Source organism: Osmia bicornis, chromosome 15 (genome assembly GCF_907164935.1).
Source record: "Osmia bicornis bicornis chromosome 15, iOsmBic2.1, whole genome shotgun sequence".
NCBI classification, from domain to species: domain Eukaryota; kingdom Metazoa; phylum Arthropoda; class Insecta; order Hymenoptera; family Megachilidae; genus Osmia; species Osmia bicornis.
The window spans coordinates 8,051,070-8,071,718 of NC_060230.1; the positions used below are offsets into that span (position 1 = coordinate 8,051,070).

Here is a 20,649-nt window from a genome sequence, read left to right on the forward strand (position 1 = left end):
TAATTTATTCGAGTTAATTATTCTAAATATTGAAACGATCTAGACTCGAAAATTGATCAATGTTGATCATAAGCAAGCACGTGCTAACTCATAGTGGTGGGGATGCGCGATGCACGTGTAAACATTTACTAGCGCATGCGCAGACGCTCACTTTTCCATAGTGCCAGTCACGTGACCGACGCGCATATAAAATAAGCCGATCGGCCGGCCGGCGTCACATTCGTGGACGATCGTGAATAGGTTGGATAACCTTTCGACTTTCATTTTACATTAGAGAAATAATTTTTAAAATCCGTTTCACTAAAGACGCCTGACAAATCGGATAGATGTGCGATCGGATAGTCGATTCGTTCGCGATATAACGTAAGCTGAAACGGGGAAACAGAGAAAGAAAACTCAAAGTTGTTAGATCTCGGATCTGTCAACCGTTTCTCCGTTTCCAATCGATCGGTAGTGCGTTTGATCGAGAAAATTTACGGTAACGACCAATCGTGGCTACGGTAAAATAAGAAAAGGGACGCAACAGTGACGTGTTTCGTTTAATTGAAGACTAGAAACAGACAAAACGATTGACTACGAGCTCCGTTGGGATCACAGTTTCCGTGGATCTCAATTTCTGATCGTTTACCGAAATGGCCGACAAGAGCGAATGGGACTACTCCATCCAAAATGGTGAGTTTTTATTGGTTATGTATCAACGTTTTATAAATCAGGTAGAAACAAGTTACAGTGACGGCGCATTAGAAGGTTCCTGAATAATTTATCTCTTACAATAAAATATTCAGATTTTTACCAACTGGTCTAACCGCAGACCGGAAGTCGGTTAGCATCTTAAATAAGTAGCTGTTACTTTATCGATAAACTACTTTTTTCGAGAGATTTAAACGTTGTAATTTGTTATCTAGTTTCTTTTTTTTTATCTAATAAATTAACGACCCGCGCCGTAACTTTCGTTAAGTGTTTCATAAATCTTCGAACGGAAACTGAAAAAGATATTTCATTAATTATGAATTCGGTAATATTTTCTCGGGCATAGATGTTACGCTTCATTAGAAATTGAACATTTATATCGATTGCAATGTAACATATCTATTATTGAACTTAATCCAGTTGGTAACTAAAAATATTCGATTTCGCATAATTTAGTCTCGCATTCCACTTAACGAAAGTATCTAACATAATTTCTAGGCGTTTCTATTTTTCCGATGCGCCAAGGAAAATGTCGGTTGTCGCTTGGTAAAAATAGTTCCCGTCAAGTAAAAACAGATAAGAGAAACGTATTGCGAGAAACCAGTAACGGTATGCCGATTCTTTCCTCATTTTTATAGTGTTTTCGAAGTCTGCAAGGACATTAGCGAGGACATGGAACGTACATAATCAATTCTATTGTTCTTAAAAAATTTGTTTAAGCAACACAGGGAAACGTGTACAATGGATCCCTGTACAATGATTGACCATTTTCCTAAAAAAAAAATATGTATAATGCGTTCCTTAACCTTCAAACGGCGGAGCATGAAGAGAGTCCTACGACACAAATTTTACGCTGTCCATTTAAAAATTCTTCTTTAAGAAACGCATTATACTATCTTTTCTACTTTTTCAAGAAAAGAGTTAATCATGATATAGAATCTTTACTTTTCTATTATGCGACATTCCATTGCTTATCTCATTTAGAAAGATTATAATACAAAGGTTCGAAACAATAGAGTTTGTCAATTAAAAATCTCGGCATACTATACGAATTATTCTTAAATCGAAAAGATTAGATACACCGATATTTGTTAATAATTTTATTTAATTTTAACGAGAAAAAAGAATCGACGATAACGCTGCAAATGAAGTTTGATTAGAGACAGTACGCGTCAGATATTGTATAGAAAAGCCCGCCATTCGATGTTTCGATATTTTTTCGATAATCGATATCGTCAATCGATCATTTCGAAATGTTCGATACACGCTTTATCACGGTTGTATTTTTAAAATATGATTACACTTTACGCAATAAATTTCATTTTCAGTTACGATAATCTTTAAAAAAAAAAAAACACGATTATCGATCGGTTGCTCCAAATCGAAATATCCGGGTGACCCGGTTTCCTCGAACTTGAAACGGAAAGGAAAAATAACGATCGTTTCGCGTTCGATTTGCACGGTGTCACGATGGCACCAGGCTCACTGACCTAAGGCCATTGTCTTCGAATGCAGGCCGTCCTAGTCGTGCCAAGGGACGGCGTTGCATTCGCCATGCTAGCACGGTACACCACCGGGCTCCGTAGGTAAACGAAAATCAATAATTTTCCTCGTTCTGCTTCAGGCCGATGCACCTGTTCCTCCCAGTAAACCGCACGCGTTCTTTACCTCTGTACTCGTTACTAGAAAGGTACAGAGTACTTACATGCTCTAGAGAGCCGCGTACTCGCACATGTAGGTAGATACGAGCGGGATAACCTGAAACGTGTATAGGACACACCGAGGCATAGTACATTGTACCAGCACGTAAATATAACGTGAGAATAGGGAAGTAACGTTGTATGCGCGATGGTAACGAGATCCAAACACGCACCAGTTGTGCGCGGTCGTTCGCATTTAAACGTTTACCTGGCGAAATATCGAGGAACCTTTTTGAAAAGACCGCCATAAGAAAAAAGCGGGAATTCCAACTGATTTTAATATAATAATAGGGGTATACTTTCGAAAGGCCCCATCACCCCAGGACAACCAAACTTCGGATTTATAGTAATTCAGGGACGAGAAATCGAATGAGACCATTTTCAGAACTGGCAAATAAACCGTTCTTAGGGTTAGGGTTAGGGTTAGGGTTAGGTTAGTCATTTTGCGCAAAAGTGCGTTCTTTTCGAGATAATAGGAAGGTCCAACACTTTTCGAATATTCTGTATGAAATATACTTGCATTCGGCCTGAAAATCACACTTTGAGATAGTGCGGCTGCGCAATCGCGGGTGTACTTCGAAAGGCCCCATCACCCCAGGACAACCAAACTTCGGATTTATAGTAATTGAGGGACGAGAAATCGAATGAGACCATTTTCAGAACTGGCAAATAAACCGTTCTCGAGATATACAGGGTATTCTAAAAGTGCAGAAACCCCCTATTATCTTGATAAGAACGCATTTCCACGCAAAATGACTAACCCTAACCTAGGATAGGCTTAGGGTTAGGGTTAGGGTTAAGGTTAGGGTATTCTAAAAGTGCGGAAACCCCCTATTATCTTGATAAGAACGCATTTCCACGCAAAATGACTAACCCTAACCTTAACCCTAACCCTAACCTAGGTTAGGTTAGTCATTTTCCGTTAAAATGCGTTTTTATCGAGGTAATAAGGGGTTTCCGCACTTTTAGAATACCCTGTATATCTCGAGAACGGTTTATTTGCCAGTTCTGAAAATGGTCCCATTCGATTTCTCGTCCCTCAATTACTATAAATCCGAAGTTTGGTTGTCCTGGGGTGATTGGGCCTTTCGGAAGTTTCCCCAATAATAGTTTACAGTCTATAGAGTGATTCATAGAAGGAAACCTGATAAAAATGCGTCTTGAAATTTGATGACTTCATATTTAAAATTCTGTTAATTGAACAGAATCCTATCCTATCTGACTGCTCCCATTGTAACAGCTGCAAGATAATTTAATATTATAGCCTAGGTATCATAAACTGTCGACTGGTGTAACTTGATCCAGTATACACTAAATTGGTGTGAAACAATTTCGACGCTGGTAAACACTGGCAGTTATTAAAAAATTCGCTGGTAAACAGCGTCTGGAAGCAACATATATTCTAATTTTACATTTCTTATGAATCAGATGGTGGGTTTCTTATCCAAATAGACGCGTTCCGCTTGGTAGCATCGTGCCAAAGAAAACTAGTTCTTTTCGGAAAACAAACTGCGCAGGGAAACGAACCCTCCATGGCTGTGACCAATTAAATCCAAGGGAATTATCGAACCGTTTAACGGGGGAGTGCCTAATCAGGCACCTTTGAATTCTTCTTTTGGGGGGGGGGGAATTTTCGCGGTTTTCGAAGTCGTAAGAAAAATTACATTATCGATAGGGATAATGGGTATTGGAAATTCCTTTTTGCATGATCTGTATTAAAAAAATTTATGAGTTCTATTCCGAGTTCGTCCGGCAGTTCTATCCGCCCGATTTGCATTATTTTTTTTTAATGAAAGGTATTTTTGCATAGATCTTTCGCCTCTCTTAAGTTACATACTCAAACGTGATTTTTCTGGAATTTCTCTCCACTCAGAGCTTCTTATCTCCGGTTCTAATTGAGGCACGCTGTTCGTTTTGTCTAAGAACACTCACAAGGGACATTACCCAATCGACACATGCCGATTTTGATGCCCTTTGAGTATGATATATAACTCAAAAAAATATTTGACACGTATTTTTTTATCAGCAATCATCCATGCTGAAGGGGTGAAAAATTCTTGAATATCTCAGGAACTATTAGGTGTAGGCGAAAAATTCCAAATGGAATTTGTGTGTTTTTGAACAGCAAATTTTTCTGTGTAGCCACCTTTTTGATAAATTTATTTGCTTAAAAAATATATTGAAAAATAATATATTTTTGTCATTTTTTCACCCCTTCAGCATGGACGATTGTCGATAAAAAAAAATACGTGTCAAATATTTTTTGAGTTCTATATCACACTCAAAGGGCGTCAAACTCGGCGTGTGGCTATTGGGTAATGTCCCTTGTCAGTGAATCAAGCTCTTTCATTTGAGCTATTGACCAGTTACATTGGATGACTTGAAGCAGAGTTAGGCGCGCAGAACCAAAATGAGGTACCGTTTTAAAAATCAAGTTCCCCTTTTCCGACGAATTGTTCATTTAGAACTGTACAATCTGTTATTTGTTGAAAAAAATCAAAGTTAAAAATTGATGTTTGAATGCGAATTTTTCGCACGGGTCAGCTAGTGTGAGTGAAAATAGACGACTGACTAGGCAAAGTGAAACGTACACGAAAGCGTGTAAAGGTCGGAGACCCAGTTTCGTTTCGCCTACCCGGTTACCGTGCATGCCTCTCCGAAATGCCCTTAATCTGAAGCCAATTTGTCAGCGCTATCTTTGAACCGGCGCGAGTGCAATTGCGAAGTCTGGCGGATACCGTGATTTGCATAAATTCCTGGCCGGCGTGCTGATCGACGATTAAGTCGTTTGGCTTTCTGACCGTGTACCGGCGCGGCGATTCGGCCAAGAAATGGCAATCGCTCCTCTGTATTTACTACATCGTCGGGGGACACTCGATCACGACCGGAAGTACGCCATTGCGGCCATTGTTTAACCTCTCGATGCATTGTCCCTCATAAGGGGAACCGTGAAAATTCACACTTCCATAATTAAGAATCGATCGCTTTCTTCAAATTAAATATCCGAAGAATTTGCAATTATTCAATGGATTATTTGCGATAATCGGAATTTCGAATAGATATTCGAGATGGTGTAGTCGCAAGGTGAAAGAAAAGTTTTCCAACCCCCAGGTTTTTAATCGCGGACACGTGTTGCATTGTCGGGCGAGAAAGAAATGTCCGATACGATCACTTTTTTTCACTGCTCATAGCGCCCTAAGCGTTCGTTGAAATGGCGATCTTTCTTTTCCCCGTCACACTTTGCGTGAAATTCGGGTCACTAGAATTTCGCGATTCGAAATCTCATTTCATTTGCAAAGCGTCGGTTCCGTTCGATAACCAGCACCAGTATGATTTCTAACACTTTTTATATAAATTACATCTTTCAAAAAGTAATCGTTCCTAATCATTCGTTGATGTAAATTTCTAGGTATTATAGTAAGCCCGTACTCGAAATGCAGTTTTCTTCAGCAACGTTTGACCAGAAATGAAACGTTGAATGATTGATAATAACTACTGACGGTGGAAGGTTTACGCATTATAGACAGTGGCTACTCTGTTCGACTTGTATATCGATTTCACTGGTTTTCGTATCGAGTGTTCTCTGGTACACGATACCTTGTCTCATTCAGAAGTACCAATATAACTTATTAATTTCACGACGTAACATCAATTTTAAATACATAATTATCATTGTAGAAGATTTTATTCAACTCCAGTCACGTTTAGTTGAAAGTCTTCGCAGAAAGCGTAGAATAAACAGGAAAACGCGATGCGTCTGCTCCTCTCATCCGGTTTTATGCAAAAGGTGTGACGTCGTTGCACCCGCGTTACCTTGACATTTTATATCTAATGCTGTGATACCGATGCAATTATCCCTGCGATGGCGGACCATGTAGAGAGCCCTAATTTTAATCTAATACTCGAGTAGTATAATCAAGATCTCAAATCGATGTCATTTCGAGAGAAATCTGTTGGATTATTCAACAATAATCCTTATACAGAAATGAATCGTTGAGAAGCACTGTCTTTTGTGCATCTATGATTGCCTGACTGGCACCATCAGGTAGAGGTGTGCGAGTACTCGAATTTCGAGTCGAACAATGATCGGTCGGTCGAGCCGAGTCGATCGCTTGAATTTGTCGAGCTACTCGAAATCGACGAACTACTCGAAAAAATCGAACTACTCGAATATTCGAGCCCTCGTAAATCGAAGTTCCACAAGGGCTCGAGTATTCGAGTAGTTCGATTTTTTCGAGTAGCTCGGCAAATTCAAGCGACGAACTACTCGAAAAAATCGAATTACTCGAATATTCGAGCCCTCGTAAATCGAAGTTCCACAAGGGCTCGAATATTCGAGTAGTTCGAGCCCTCGTAAATCGAAGTTTCACAAGGGCTCGAATATTCGAGTAGTTCGATTTTTTCGAGTAGCTCGCTTTTATATCAAACAGTTCGTCGATTTCGAGTAGCTCGGCAAATTCAAGCGACGAACTACTCGAAAAAATCGAACTACTCGAATATTCGAGCCCTCGTAAATCGAAGTTCCACAAGGGCTCGAGTATTCGAGTAGTTCGATTTTTTCGAGTAGCTCGCTTTTATATCAAACAGTTCGTCGATTTCGAGTAGCTCGGCAAATTCAAGCGATCGACTCGGCGCGAACAATCGAAGCGAGTTCAACTCGGCTTGTAAATTACGAGTACTCGCACACCGCTACCATCAGGTCTAAGGGCCTGTAACTGTTTACTGTTAGAGGCCGTGCTAATAAACACGGTATAGACGAAGTTTCTTTCTTTAAGTGGACGGCAGTTTGAATTTCACAGAGTGAACATCCTTCAAAGCCAGTTAAGAAATAAATTTAAAGTATTAATAAAAGACTACGGGCCACTTCCGCTTCTGCCGCAACAAGGGATCATCCAAAATCAATATCGCGACACATGTACGACTCCCATCCTCCGTCTTTCCAATAGATGTATCATCGTGAATCGTTTCGTGTCACGAGTCACCTGGTTGATCTCTCTCAGTTTCTTCGCAAGAAACGATTCACGAAGGTCAAAGTGCAAGGTTTGTAATTCTCGTTGTAAGGACGAATAGGAGCGCGGTGCTGCGACAGCCTGGTAGCTCGTTCGGCAAGGTTGAACGAACCTTCGGACAGACCTCGACGACCTCGAGACGGTATTTTTTGTGCTGGAGTGCGGCGTGCTCTGTGATCGCCGTCAATAGGATCTTCAATAAGCAGGATAAGTACAACCAGTCTGGCCGAGATACGCATTCAAATGAATGAGGACTAGTCACTAGTCAGACATCTTCCAAATGTCGTACTTTTGTTTTTAGAGTTTAGAAAGGACCTGGTTTTTTGGAACCATCTTCGATTGTTTCTTTTTTCGAAGGTGCTCCACCTGGTAAAATACTGCTCAGACGACTGTAATTTATTAGCTGCGCACTCACGATCGAATCAGGCTTTTCTAGGAAAAATGGCGATATAAGGAAAGCAGGAATTCTCAATTTTCTAATTTTTGTCATTTACGAGTGTTGAATTTATCAGAGTATAGAGGCAAAAATAATCTATTATTAGTCAACCCGTATCTAACAAGGGAACTGCCCAAGTGTTATACTCACTTATTAATGAAACTTCGCCAGTTTGTAGAGCTCGTCGAACTGAACACGCCTACAATCCCTTTTGGGGGCAGAGGGCTAATTGTTTAAAAGATATTAACAATTACAGTTAGTTACTCCTTACATTCTGAAGCATGACAAACTCACACATGCAACTCGCAATCTAGACATCCACGGTTCAAATCCTTGGTTCTCAAAAATTTTTTTTTTTTAATGATAATTTGTCTGTTTTTGAATAACTATTACATAAAAATTATCATTAAAAAAAAAAAAAAATTTTTTGGGAACCAAGGATTTGAACCGTGGATCTTCAGATTGCGAGTCATATGTTTAACCACGGAGCGGATCCATGACTCGCAATCCTTGGTTCCCAAAATTTTTTTTTTTTATGATAATTTTTATGTAATAGTTAAATTATCATTAAAAAAAAAAAATGTTGCGAACCAAGGATTTGAACCGTGGATCTCTAGATTACGAGTTGTATGTGTGAGTTTGTCATACTTCAAAATGTAAAGAGTAACTAACTGTAATTGTTAATATGTTTTAAACAATTAGCCGTCTGCCCCCAACAGGGGGTATAGGCGTGTTCAAAGTTTCTACAAGCTGGCAAAGTTTCATTAATAAGTGAGCGTAACACTTGGGTACTTCTTCGTATTGAGAATGGGACTTTCTGTCACTTTCGTACAAGCGGAACGGTAAGAGTTATCGAAAAAATTCTTTCGGCATTATGTTTAGCGGGTCAAAATCTCAGCGAATGGCCGAAAAAAAAATGTTTTCTTTTTTTTTTCGCCACTTCCGGTCCGACCGGAAATGGCCGAAAAAGGGTTCACTTTAGAGCGTACTTCGCTCTAGTTCACTTTAGCTTGTTGTTCTTGGAATGCCTAACCAATACTCTTCCTGGAAATCCGATCACGTTCTCTATTTTCTGAACTTTGTTTATGGGACCAAATAAGAGCGTCCGGCATCACATCGTTCTTTCTTAAAGAGTTGACTCGCATCCTTACCATATGAAAGATGTACCTTCCTTACGTTAAAAAGATTATATTATGGACAATATTTTATTGACTAAACTCATATCCAATATTTAGAAACAAAATAATTCAATTTTTAATTATTAAATATTATAAAATTTGGTATATAATTTTTCAAATATTCTTGAACAATCGTTTACGATCACGTGATCGGGATCTCTAGAAGAACGGACAGGGTTAACACTCTTTTTATTACAAAAATGACCGAGCTTACAATCTGCTTACTTGACGTCTCCGACTATAATTAACACCAAGATTCGGAGGAAAGGCGAGATAAGATCGATCGAGCAGAGTCGAGGAGCACTTCGGAAATTAATTATATGCGACAATATTGCATAATCATGAGTTACGTCGCGCGTATTACAGTGGGTGATCAAATTATTTGAGCCATGGTATGAAACTATGGTTTCTCGTGTTTGCGTAGAAATAGAGCCGCAATTTTAAGGTTTTTACATTGTGTAACTTTTAATCAATAATCCTTCACTAATAATATACAGAGAAATACTTATAAAAATAAACAAATACATTTAAAAGATTATATTTACACTGCAATTTTGCTGTAATTCATTTCGGGATACTTTCGATGCATTTTAAGCAATTCATTTTGATTGCTTTATTTCTATCAAACGTTTAATCAATTTACATTTATTACTAATAATAAATATTTCCATAAATTTTCAATGGGTTTGAGGTCCGAAGAATTTCTAAGCCATTCAAGAACTTTTACTTTTTTCAGCTGTGTATCATAATTTTACAAGTATCGATAAATCATAAAAAAATAACAAAAACTCCGTTTAACTCGGTTTTCATTTAAGAATTAATGATATTTATGTAAAATCATCAATTTATGCAAGTGGCTCGAATAATTTGATCACCCACTGTATATCTTCATCACGTGCTGCTTCGCAGCTGTGAACCACGCGGGAATCAAACGCGTATCCTGTGATAAAAGTACATTTACACGGAACCAGCTGTATTTCTTCTTCTAACATCAGCAAATAGAACGGTGAATTGTTTTTCAAATGCAAACATTTGCCTCGCAAAGAGACTCGATGACGTCCGCAAATTCGATCGAACGACGCGGCTCTTTTAATACATTTTTTCGTCGATTAATTATTAGGACTTTCATTGATCTTTTATTTTCTGAGTCATAGTCCACTTGTTGATCAGCCGGTTTTCTTACAATATATATTTATTTATTTCGCGCTCTCAATGTAAACAGATGATTCTTACTAATTGTTTTATAATTTTGCAATCCTTTCGCTTATCTAATTTCTTCAAACATTCATTTGTCACGCTTATTGACACACTTCAGTGATTTTTCCTGATTCGTATAAACAATCTTCTTTCATTTCGGCTGAATTGATTATTTCTATTTATCGTTATCACCACTTGGACTCTCGTGCAATGTTCCTGTTGCAAAATCATTTGCAAATAAAAATATCGCGAAGCGATATCGTTTCATCTCCAGCGCATGAAACAGATTCTCCTTGACCTATCCATTTTTGAAGATGATCTCTATTTAATTATCGTCGTATCTAACGTTTAGAATGCTAATTTGTGTTTAGATGTCATTGACTTCTTACAGTTAATGATTAATCCTTGAGATATTTGAAGATTAATATTGGTATTCCCCTTTATTCATTTGGCTCATGAAATTCTTGATCAAACTCTGCTTATTCAATTTTCCAGTTTTTTTTTTTTTTAACTCTGTTTATTCAATTTTCCAAATTCTACTTATTCTAATTAACCCTCAGACGGCGCGGACCAGGGAGAGAGCCCTAGTGTTGGATTCACAATACAGCTTCCACTGTTCAAAGGTTAACTTAAACATTGAAATACAAATATTTCATTTTCCACTTTGCAAATATTCCGAAATTTTCTTGTATCGTCAAGAAAATTGACTATGTAACAACCTAGTACCATCGTCGCTATTACATTTTTTATATCATTTACATAACACTTCTTTCGTTCACACTATCAAGACCGCTTTGATAATTTATTGGTTTGTAGTATTCGTATATGGCACGATTAAACTTCCATCGAAACATAAACGATAGTAAATTCACACGACTGACTGTTTCAAGTGTGATACGAAATCAAAAGACGCGAATCGCGTTTGAGAAGGAAAACAAAGTAACTCGACGTTATCGCACACAAATATCGGAATCGCGTGTCACGATAACGTACGGATTTATGCACCGGCACGTGACGCGTGTACGTATCCGTGATAACGAGTTTCTTAATGCAACCGATCATTTCTTGCGATTATCGAGACCAATAGCTGGCTGTTTTAACGCTTGCATAATCGATGCATTTACACTTTGCTTGCGATCGTTTACACGACGATAACTACGATGACGATCAATCGACGGAAGCATTTTTCTATTTTTTCTTTTTTTTTTAAAGCTTGTCAAATGATACACCGAAGAAACTTTATTTTTAACACTTATGATTAGAGAGCTGACGTTCGATGAAACGACGACCTTGTACCTTTGATGATAATTATAATTGTATGATATCTTAGGTTTGAAAATGATACGGCTTTATGGACAGAAGGGCTTAGTAATTTATCTCTTGCTTGGAGGCAAAATTCAATATTTATTGTTCCTAGATGAGATTTTGAAAAAAATTTTCTCGCGATTATGTGTATTTGAAAAGTGGGACGGAAATACGATTACTTCGATAATTGAAGTTAAAAATGAATATTAAATTAAAAAAGAAAAAGCAGTAATTATTAAGCTCGTGTTACAATAAACATTAATAAGGTTTATTAATACATTTAGTTATCGCGTTTGACCTCGTTTTAAAAACCGTGACAACAAGCCAATTATCCATAAATATTTGTCGAGTTAAAACTAGAGCGTTGTTTACGCGAATTTGTCAAAATGAGAGGCTGCGAATCTAAACCAGCGCGTGTTAAGTTCGGTTATTAATACCTACTTCTTCTCTCACTTGGTCCCAAGTTTTTTTCCTCGAAAGCGATAAACGAAAAAACTGATACGTGTCAATTATAAAGTTTTGTTCTATTCTTAACATATGTCCGTAAATGATCTTTGAATTTTAACTTTTGATTTAGCTGTAACTCTTCTTTTTTAACTAATCGTAAGATTACGACAGGGATCAACACCGCGTAAAAAACAGTTTAATGAATTTTTTACCATTGCGTTACAAGTAAACACCTTATTATACCAGTTAAGAATTTTATTATAAGAAGGCTTAAAAGATAATAAATAATCTCTTAAGCAGTGTACTACTCAGTTATAATTACACTCATAATTACAATTATCTTTTGTAAATACAGTATAAGGAAAAAAAGTATTTAGTGAAGCTTTGATTTTGATTCTCAAGATTTTCAGAGCAGGGTCGGATTAGAGGGGGGGGGGGGCTAAGCCTGGGGCCCTAATTTTTAAGGGGCTCTCTTTTGAACCTTCTGAATTTCAATTTTAATTAAGAAGAAAAATTTCGTGTTTCAGGACCGAGCACCTGGGTGTCGAAATTTCCAATGGCAGCTGGATCGAGACAGAGTCCAGTGAACATCGAGACGGATCGAGTAGAATCGGATCACGAGGCACTGAGTAGCAAACCCCTGCAATGGAAATATCCGGCCACCGCTTCCCGGAAGCTCGTTAATCCTGGTTACTGCTGGAGGATGGACACCGACTGCGAGGGCACATGTAAGGCCATTTTCATTTTCCAACTGAAACCTTTTCTTTCGCGCTATTTTACATTGAAAGGAAAAGAAAGGAAAAAGCTTTCGGGGTTAAAGAACGAGGGTGATGGCGCGTGTCGTGCAAGAACGAGGGTTCGTGCATTTAAATGCGACAACTAAGAAGTCGTCGGTTAGCTGAAAGTACGACAGCCGTGTACCGTGAGAAACGATTTCGATCGGGTGCATTGAATTGCAAATACGTCCTCGAACTGTTGAATCGACTATCGATTGGCTAAAGATTCTACCGAGTCTATTTAACCATTCGAACGCGTTAAACCGCTATCAGACTGTATAACGTATAAGATTGCTTCTAATTAGCTCCGGAAACAAAGGATTAATCTTAAATCTATCTGAAATCTGTTGTCTGCTCGAATGTTCCAGTTGTTGTTGATGGAAAAGGCGCGGCAGCGTTGTTTCGTCATCGTGGCCCGAATATTCCTCGGAGAAAATATTCGTGGCGGACTTAATTTCAACCGGTTCAAAGTAGATTTCAGCGTTAACCGCGAAGCAAAAGCTAATTGGTTGCATGCGCGAGTCTCGAAACGCGCCTCTAATCGGTCGTTTCCGACATTCTAACAGTTGGTTCGTCTAACAGGAACCCGTCAGGGAAAGCTCGTGTTCGCTTTTACTCCTCGGCAACATGAATTTTGCCGCTGCAACAGCTTATCCTCTTTTAATCCTACATTTTATCTGCTTATCAAACGTAAGAGAGGCTTGAATTGCACCTCGAGTGCATTCCGACTTATCGGATCAGACGTGATTCAAAGGAATTATTAATCATTGATTAGTTTATTCTTGCCTTTATTACTTCGAATGAAACTCATGATTATCATTTACAATGTTGTTTTTTTGACAAGTAAACCTACCCAAGTGTTACACTCCGATTTTTATGAGCTTTGAATATTTTGTAGTCCAGATCAAAATAAGAAACACGCATTTCTTTGTACGTGCCCATACGGCCATTAAAGGGGTAAAACACCCTCTTGAAAAAAATCAGTTTTTATATTTCTGAGCTAATACCTCCGAAACGGTAAAAAATATAAAAAAAAGTTTGGGTATACTTCCGAAAGGCCCCATCACCCCAAGACAACCAAACTTCGGATTTATAATAATTGAGGGACGAGAAATCGAATGAGACCATTTTCGGAACTTGCAAATAAACCGTTCCCGAGATATACAGGGTATTCTAAAAGTGCGGAAACCCCCTATTATCTTGATAAGAACGCATTTCCACGCAAAATGACTAACCTAACCTAGGTTAGGGTTAGGATTAGCGTTAGGGTTTAGGATTAGGGTAAGGGTTAATCCCCCTATTATCTTGATAAGAACGCATTTCCACGCAAAATGACTATCCCTAACCCTAATCCTGAACCCTAACGCTAATCCTAACCCTAACCTAGGTTTAGGATTAGGGTAAGGGTTAATCCCCCTATTATCTTGATAAGAACGCATTTCCACGCAAAATGACTATCCCTAACCCTAATCCTGAACCCTAACGCTAATCCTAACCCTAACCTAGGTTAGGTTAGTCATTTTGCGTGGAAATGCGTTCTTATCAAGATAATAGGGGAATCCCACCCTTTTAGAATACCTTGTATGTCTCGAGATCGGATTATTTGCCAGTTCTGAAAATGGTCTCATTCGATTTCTCGTCCCTCGATCACTATGAATCCGAAGTTTGGTTGTCCTGGGGTGATGGGGCCTTTCGGAAGCTTCCCCAAAAGTTTCAAACAAAAGAGTTATGATATTTAATGTACTTTATAACAGTGTACTCCGATTTTTTGAAAATATCGTTTTTTTTCAAAATTCTCACCCCTTCACTCAATTTAAAAAATTTTAATTTGTCTTACAGCAAAACGGATAGTATATTTAATGACAATTTCAAACATATATGATAGAGTTGTATTCCAAAAATAAATTTTTCAGAAATAAGCTAAATATACCTCTATATCACTAAACGTGCGTTCCGTTCGTATCCGTATCTAATTGTCAATACCTATTGCGATCGTTTATTTTTTAAATGTCTTTTTCTTACATAGACCGCGGCCAGACCGACCGCACGAATGGAACGCACGCATAGTTATATAGAGGTATATTTAGCTTGTTTCTGAAAAATTTGTTTTCAGAATACAACTCTATCATTATACTATCCGTTTTGCTATAAGACAAATTAAAAAAATTTTTTAAATTGAGGGAGGCGGTGAGAATTTTGAAAAAAATGATATTTTTAAAAAATCGGAGTACACTGTTATAAAGTACATTAAACATAATAAATCTTTTGTTTGAAACTTTATTTTATATTTTTTATCATTTCGGCGGTATTAGCTCAGAAATATAAAAACTGATTTTTTTCAACAGGGTGTATAAAAAAATACGTGTTCTTTATTTTAACCTAGACTACAAAATATTCAAAGCTCATCAAAATCGGAGTGTAACACTTGGGTAGGTTTACTTGGTTAAGTGCCAGAGTGAAAATTATTAAAAATAAAACACCCTCCGATGGCGGACCATGGAGAATGCTCCATCTAAATTTTACACTAATACTCTGAAAATTATTTTTTCAATACACGTGTATGTAACCCTTTCATTTAAAAATTGTATATTTAACTTTGAGCTAATATCCCTGTACATGTTTTCCAAAGGGCCTTGATTGACCCAGACTTCGCTGTTCAAGGGTTAACTGAATACCAAGAGCGCATTTTATCGAACTCGTCGTCCTTAGTTAAAAGTTTCAGCCTTCCATTTAGAGTATTTTTCTCGCGATGTATGTTAAATTATTATTTAGAAAGATTCTTTATTCTCAATTGAAAAGTAAGCATACGTTGGTCGCAGATTCTTAGAACGTAGCAAAAGGTGAACGACCCAAGATGTTCAGAAAGGTAAACAACTTTCTACGGTGGACAGGTGTTTACCAAAGAACCACGGCTATTTGTCATCGCGACGAAAAGGAAAGAAAAAAAAAACAGGCCACGGTATCGCGTCCTTTATCGTTCCATCGATTCCCTGAAATTCTGCTCTATTTCTATCGTGTGAACGTTTCGTTGCCGCCACGTGTGAACACGCATAATGCGTCACGACACGGTCGTCCTCGTTTCGAGCTGTTCGCAAAGGTAAAAGCCTCCTCGACTGACACGAAACTCCTGTCGAAGTGTTCGAGGTAACTCACACAAACGAACGATCCAATTTCTTCGATTTTATGCTCGCGGTTATTTTCATAATTACCATAAACGATGGAAAATTTGTTAAGATAGAATACGTGGGTGAGGCTTGAATTTCCATAGGAATTAATTGTTGGTATTGGCAAGAATTTGTTGACTTAGGCCCTTGGAATTATAGGTGAAATTTCTTAACCCTTTGCCCCACTTTCCGGTAGAAGTATCTCCGGTGGCACCCAAAATCCCGACAGTGTTCTTGGTTAGGTTAGGTTAGTTTTGTGTAACTTTTTGGAAGATTAGGTTAGGTTAGTTCTGTGTAACTTTTTGTAAGGTTAGGTTAGAGTTAGGTTAGGGTTAGGGTTAGGTTAGGACACCCAAACTTTTAGGTGTCGGGATTTTGGAGTAGACCCAAGTATCTCCTATAAGCCTTTCTGTTTACTAACGATAAGTGATAAGTGAAAAATAAATATTAAAGTCAACGCGTTACATAGTTGTATTTTTCTTTTTACAGTTTTGAGCGGTGGTCCATTGATGGACGATGTCTACAAACTAGAACAGTATCATTGTCACTGGGGCTGTAGTGATTCCAGAGGGTCAGAACACACAGTCAATGGTCAAGCATTCGCAGGAGAGGTGAGATTAAACGAATAACTTTCTCTGTTAAAATTGTTAGGCCGTGTTTCCACGTGCGAGAGAACTGGAGGAAGTCTTGCAGAAGATACTTGCAACACCGTTTACACTAGCAAACAACTTCCCGCAATATCGCGCGAGAGACTGTCGGAGAATACTGTCGCGACTTCTTGCAGGACTGTATGCACAGGATAGTTTGACCTGTCGCAAGATTTCTCGCCAGTTCAGTTTCAAACACCATGCCACGTGAACGGTCGTGCACGACGTGCATAAATTGCTTTATGGCGGGGTCAATAAAGGGCCTTAGTTGGCCCTTAGTAATTTGTGCAGTTAGAGGCTCAACTTGTGAACGTGTAGCAGCAACAATAATGTTATTACTAAATAAAAAGAGAAAAAGATCTATTTGGGTCCGGCAATGGATCTCGAGACGACCTGAATTCGGTTGTTTCCACAATTTATTAAGAGAACTTCAAATAGAAGACGCACAACAGTATTTTAATTTAATTCGCATGACTGCTGTGGACTTAGAAATTTTATTAGAATAAGTGGGTCACCTAATTAACCCCTTGCACTATTTTGACGAGTCTGACTCGTGATGAAAATTTTAGGCCAAACTTGAATATCACGAGTCTGACTCGTGATCGAGATTTCGAACTGGTCTCTCTCATACTCAGTCGCAAAATATCATGTTTCTAAGTTCCGACACTCTGTCTGCGCCGCTTCGGCTCCTATCCTCGCCATTCGGGCGCACGGGTTTGGCCTGGCTTTTTCCGAGTTTCAGCATAGTGCAAGGGGTTAAAAAAGAAGATACTCGGATGAGTAGAGTTTCTTATAGAGGTGTACGAGTACTCGAATTTCGAGTCGAACAATGATCAGTCGGTCGAGCCGAGCCGAGCTACTCGAAATCGACGAACTACTCGAAAAAATCGAACTACTCGAATATTCGAGCCCTCGTAAATCGAAGTTTCACAAGGGCTCGAATATTCGAGTAGTTCGTCGATTTCGAGTAGCTCGGCAAATTCAAGCGATCGACTCGGCTCGAACAATCGAAGCGAGTTCAGCTCGGCTTGTAAATTACGAGTACTCGCACACCTCTAGTTTTAAATTGATTCGCAAAGAAATATCTCCTATATTTATCCGATTCGCTGAAATTTGAAGTACGTGTTTCTAAACGACTACCAATGCACGCAGACGAGATAAACGAACGAGTATTCTCTGTCTAGCATTCGTAGTCAGTGTCTGCTTCGAAGCGGATCGTTAATAATTCACTCTCGAGGAGCATGATTCGCGTTACAATCATTCGTACGAAGCATTTCGACCTTGTTCGAACGCGTGCACTTTACTGTCCATGACTGCTAGAAAGACCGGATGAAAAATCATTTTCTCATTGAACAGAAAATTGAATAACATCGTCGCACGATCATATCTGAACTTTACAATTTTCTTATTTATTTCTTTTCTATACGCGTTTGATCGTTGACACCTTGTATAATTCCATGAGTCAAAGAATTTGTAGGTCATTTATGTATTTATATATGTACCAGCCTATGTTTCAACGTATTCAGTCACTGAAATATGGTAATTGGCATTGTAACGTGCATGCAGATTGTAAGAGAATTATGTAACAAAATCGTCGGAGTTGAAGCTTGAAGATCGTACGAGGTACTACACTCGTGATCAAATCAGGCTTCCGGTCTTTCCCTGGACACCCATCCTTCCTCCTGGGCGCTCCCCATTGGGAGAATGACGCTGCTCCGCACAATGGTCTAATTGTAAATCGAGAAATTTAGTGACATTTAGCCAAAAAATCAACTTTCTCATATATTTCTTTCTAAATATCTATTAATCTTGAAAATAAAAAAGTTAATAAGATTGAATAAAAATCGTAACTGTAACAGACATTTAAAGTTGGAAGTTTTGAAGATAACATTTTTCATAGAAAAAATTCCTTTTCTTCTTTAAGGTGCTCTGACGATTCTGTTTAATATTTTCCCTCCATACGCCGAGTGGAGGCCCCATGTGGCGAACCTCCATTTGGTGTGTAAACGTTTACACGGGGAAATTTAAATTGATATTTCTCAGTTCTATACTAAATTTTATAGTATTATTTCTCCTCTAAATTACTTTTAACAAATGTCGTTAAAATTCAGGTTTTAGAATTTACCCTAAAGAAGCCTGACTTAATCGTGAGTATACTTGCAAGTGTGAAGGATGCAGCTGTTATTTATTACGATTTCATCACGAGAATGGGATTTTTTTATTTATCTTTTCTTAAAAATAGCCACATTTCTCAACGTCAAAAAATTTCCTCGTGTTATTATATCATATTTACATTATTACCTGTCCATCTTCGACAGTATTCGATGAATATTAACGGATGGAAAATTACTCGAACGAAGTAAATTAAAATTTCCATAAGCTTCGGAATCATCTGAATGAAATTCTTTCGTGTGAATTTGTCACGCAATAGTAACTATGGAAAGGTACATAATTCAAATTATTCTTATCACAGTTTTCACCAACTTCTGATTCATCAAATTCCTCTGCGATGATACGTATCGCGATAACAGATATCGTCGAATATTTGTAAAACCGTGAGATCATTGTGACGCATTAGCGGATCAACATTAAGTAAAAGAAAAATTAGCGATTACATTGAAATGAGAAGAAAAGACGATGCCCCGAGCTTAATGCGACTCGCAGAACTCTTTGTATGCATAGAAGTGCATTCCCCCGGGTGCATTCGTAATGCACTTCAAGTGCATTTCAAAGGAGAACGTGCGCTGAGATTAAACGCAGATTCCGCTCATCGAATAACTAAGTGAATTACATTGAATAGATATGCAATCGGTTAATCATTCAATTACTCTATTCTTTCTTCGACGATTAATCATGAGAAAGAGTAAGAAAATTGCAAATTGCTTTCCTATAAACCTTTGCTGTTTATGCGACAAGGAAACTTAAATATATTATTGCGTCTGGGAGTGGTACTTGTGATTTTCATTTTAATAATTATAACAACAAGCAAACTAAACTGTATATTTCAAATACAAGGCAATTTCTAAGAACACAATTCAATAGGTCCGTTCGCATCGGTTTCTCGAGACCTTCTCAATATTCAAAAATCGCGCGGTTGCCTAAGACAGGCCTGTCCAAGTAGGGGAATCAGTTGAATTCGGGAGAATGGGGCACCCTCCGATCGAGCTGATTTTTTACCATAGATAGCCCTTGAGATGGGGATTCCAACGGTGGTCATCCCATCTCTTAACTCCCATCCGTCGCCCCGGTAGAGGTCAAAAACTAAAATCACCGAGATCGGTGCAGAAACCACTTTTTGAGCGATTTTAGTTTTTGACCTCTACCGGGGCGACGGATGGGAGTTAAGAGATGGGATGACCACCGTTGGAATCCCCATCTCAAGGGCTATCTATGGTAAAAAAATCAGCTCGATCGGAGGGTGCCCCATTTTCCCGAATCCAACCGGGGAATCCACTCCTGGAACACATGTTTTGGGCCCCTTTCCAACGCTGCTATCTTCAAGTAATATGGGACGGTTCTGACTACCGTCTCTCCGTCTTTCCTAGCGGCAGTATTGTCTCCTCAGTATTGGAAGGGGACCCAAAACATGTATTCCAGGTGTAAATTCCCCTACTTGGACAGGCCTGGCCTAAGAGACCCAAAACATCCGGTAACGTGTTTCCGCTAGAAACAAGGAATACAGTATTGCCTCGAAATAAGCAAGTGGTCTCTGCTTCGAAATAACCAACTCGCTATCCCCTCTTCTTTGTTTGAAGTGGCCCACAAAGTGAGAGGTCCGTTTGCAGCTACCTCGGATCTCTCACTCGTTTCTACGAGTGACGTATCTTGACGATCTCTCATTCGTCAAGCCGAATAGCATACCTGCTAATCGGTCCTAACTAGGGATGTTCGATTCATCGGAAAGAGTCTATTCTCGAATTGATTATGAATCAGAATGAGAGAATCGATTCCTTTAAAAAATCGATTCTGCAAGAATCGGTTTGAAAAAAATTGACTTTTTTATTTTCATTTTTGTAAACAATCGATTTTTTATTTTTTTATATTTCGTGCTCTTACACCAAAAGCAGGCGCTCCACATTGTTTATATTTTAATCACTATT

At 38.5% G+C, this 20,649-nt stretch overlaps 1 protein-coding gene across 1 annotated transcript in view; it reads left to right on the plus strand.

Moving 5' to 3' along the window:
• Nucleotides 1–216: 216 nt before the first annotated feature.
• Nucleotides 217–20,649, plus strand: part of LOC114876490 (carbonic anhydrase 1-like) — a 30,320-nt gene continuing 9,887 nt past the window's right edge. The window contains exons 1-3 of the mRNA XM_029187998.2: nucleotides 217–672; nucleotides 12,490–12,690; nucleotides 16,392–16,513. Of these exons, the coding sequence (XP_029043831.1) occupies nucleotides 633–672; nucleotides 12,490–12,690; nucleotides 16,392–16,513 (363 nt within the window). The 5' untranslated portion in view covers nucleotides 217–632. The remainder of the gene's footprint in view (nucleotides 673–12,489; nucleotides 12,691–16,391; nucleotides 16,514–20,649) is intronic.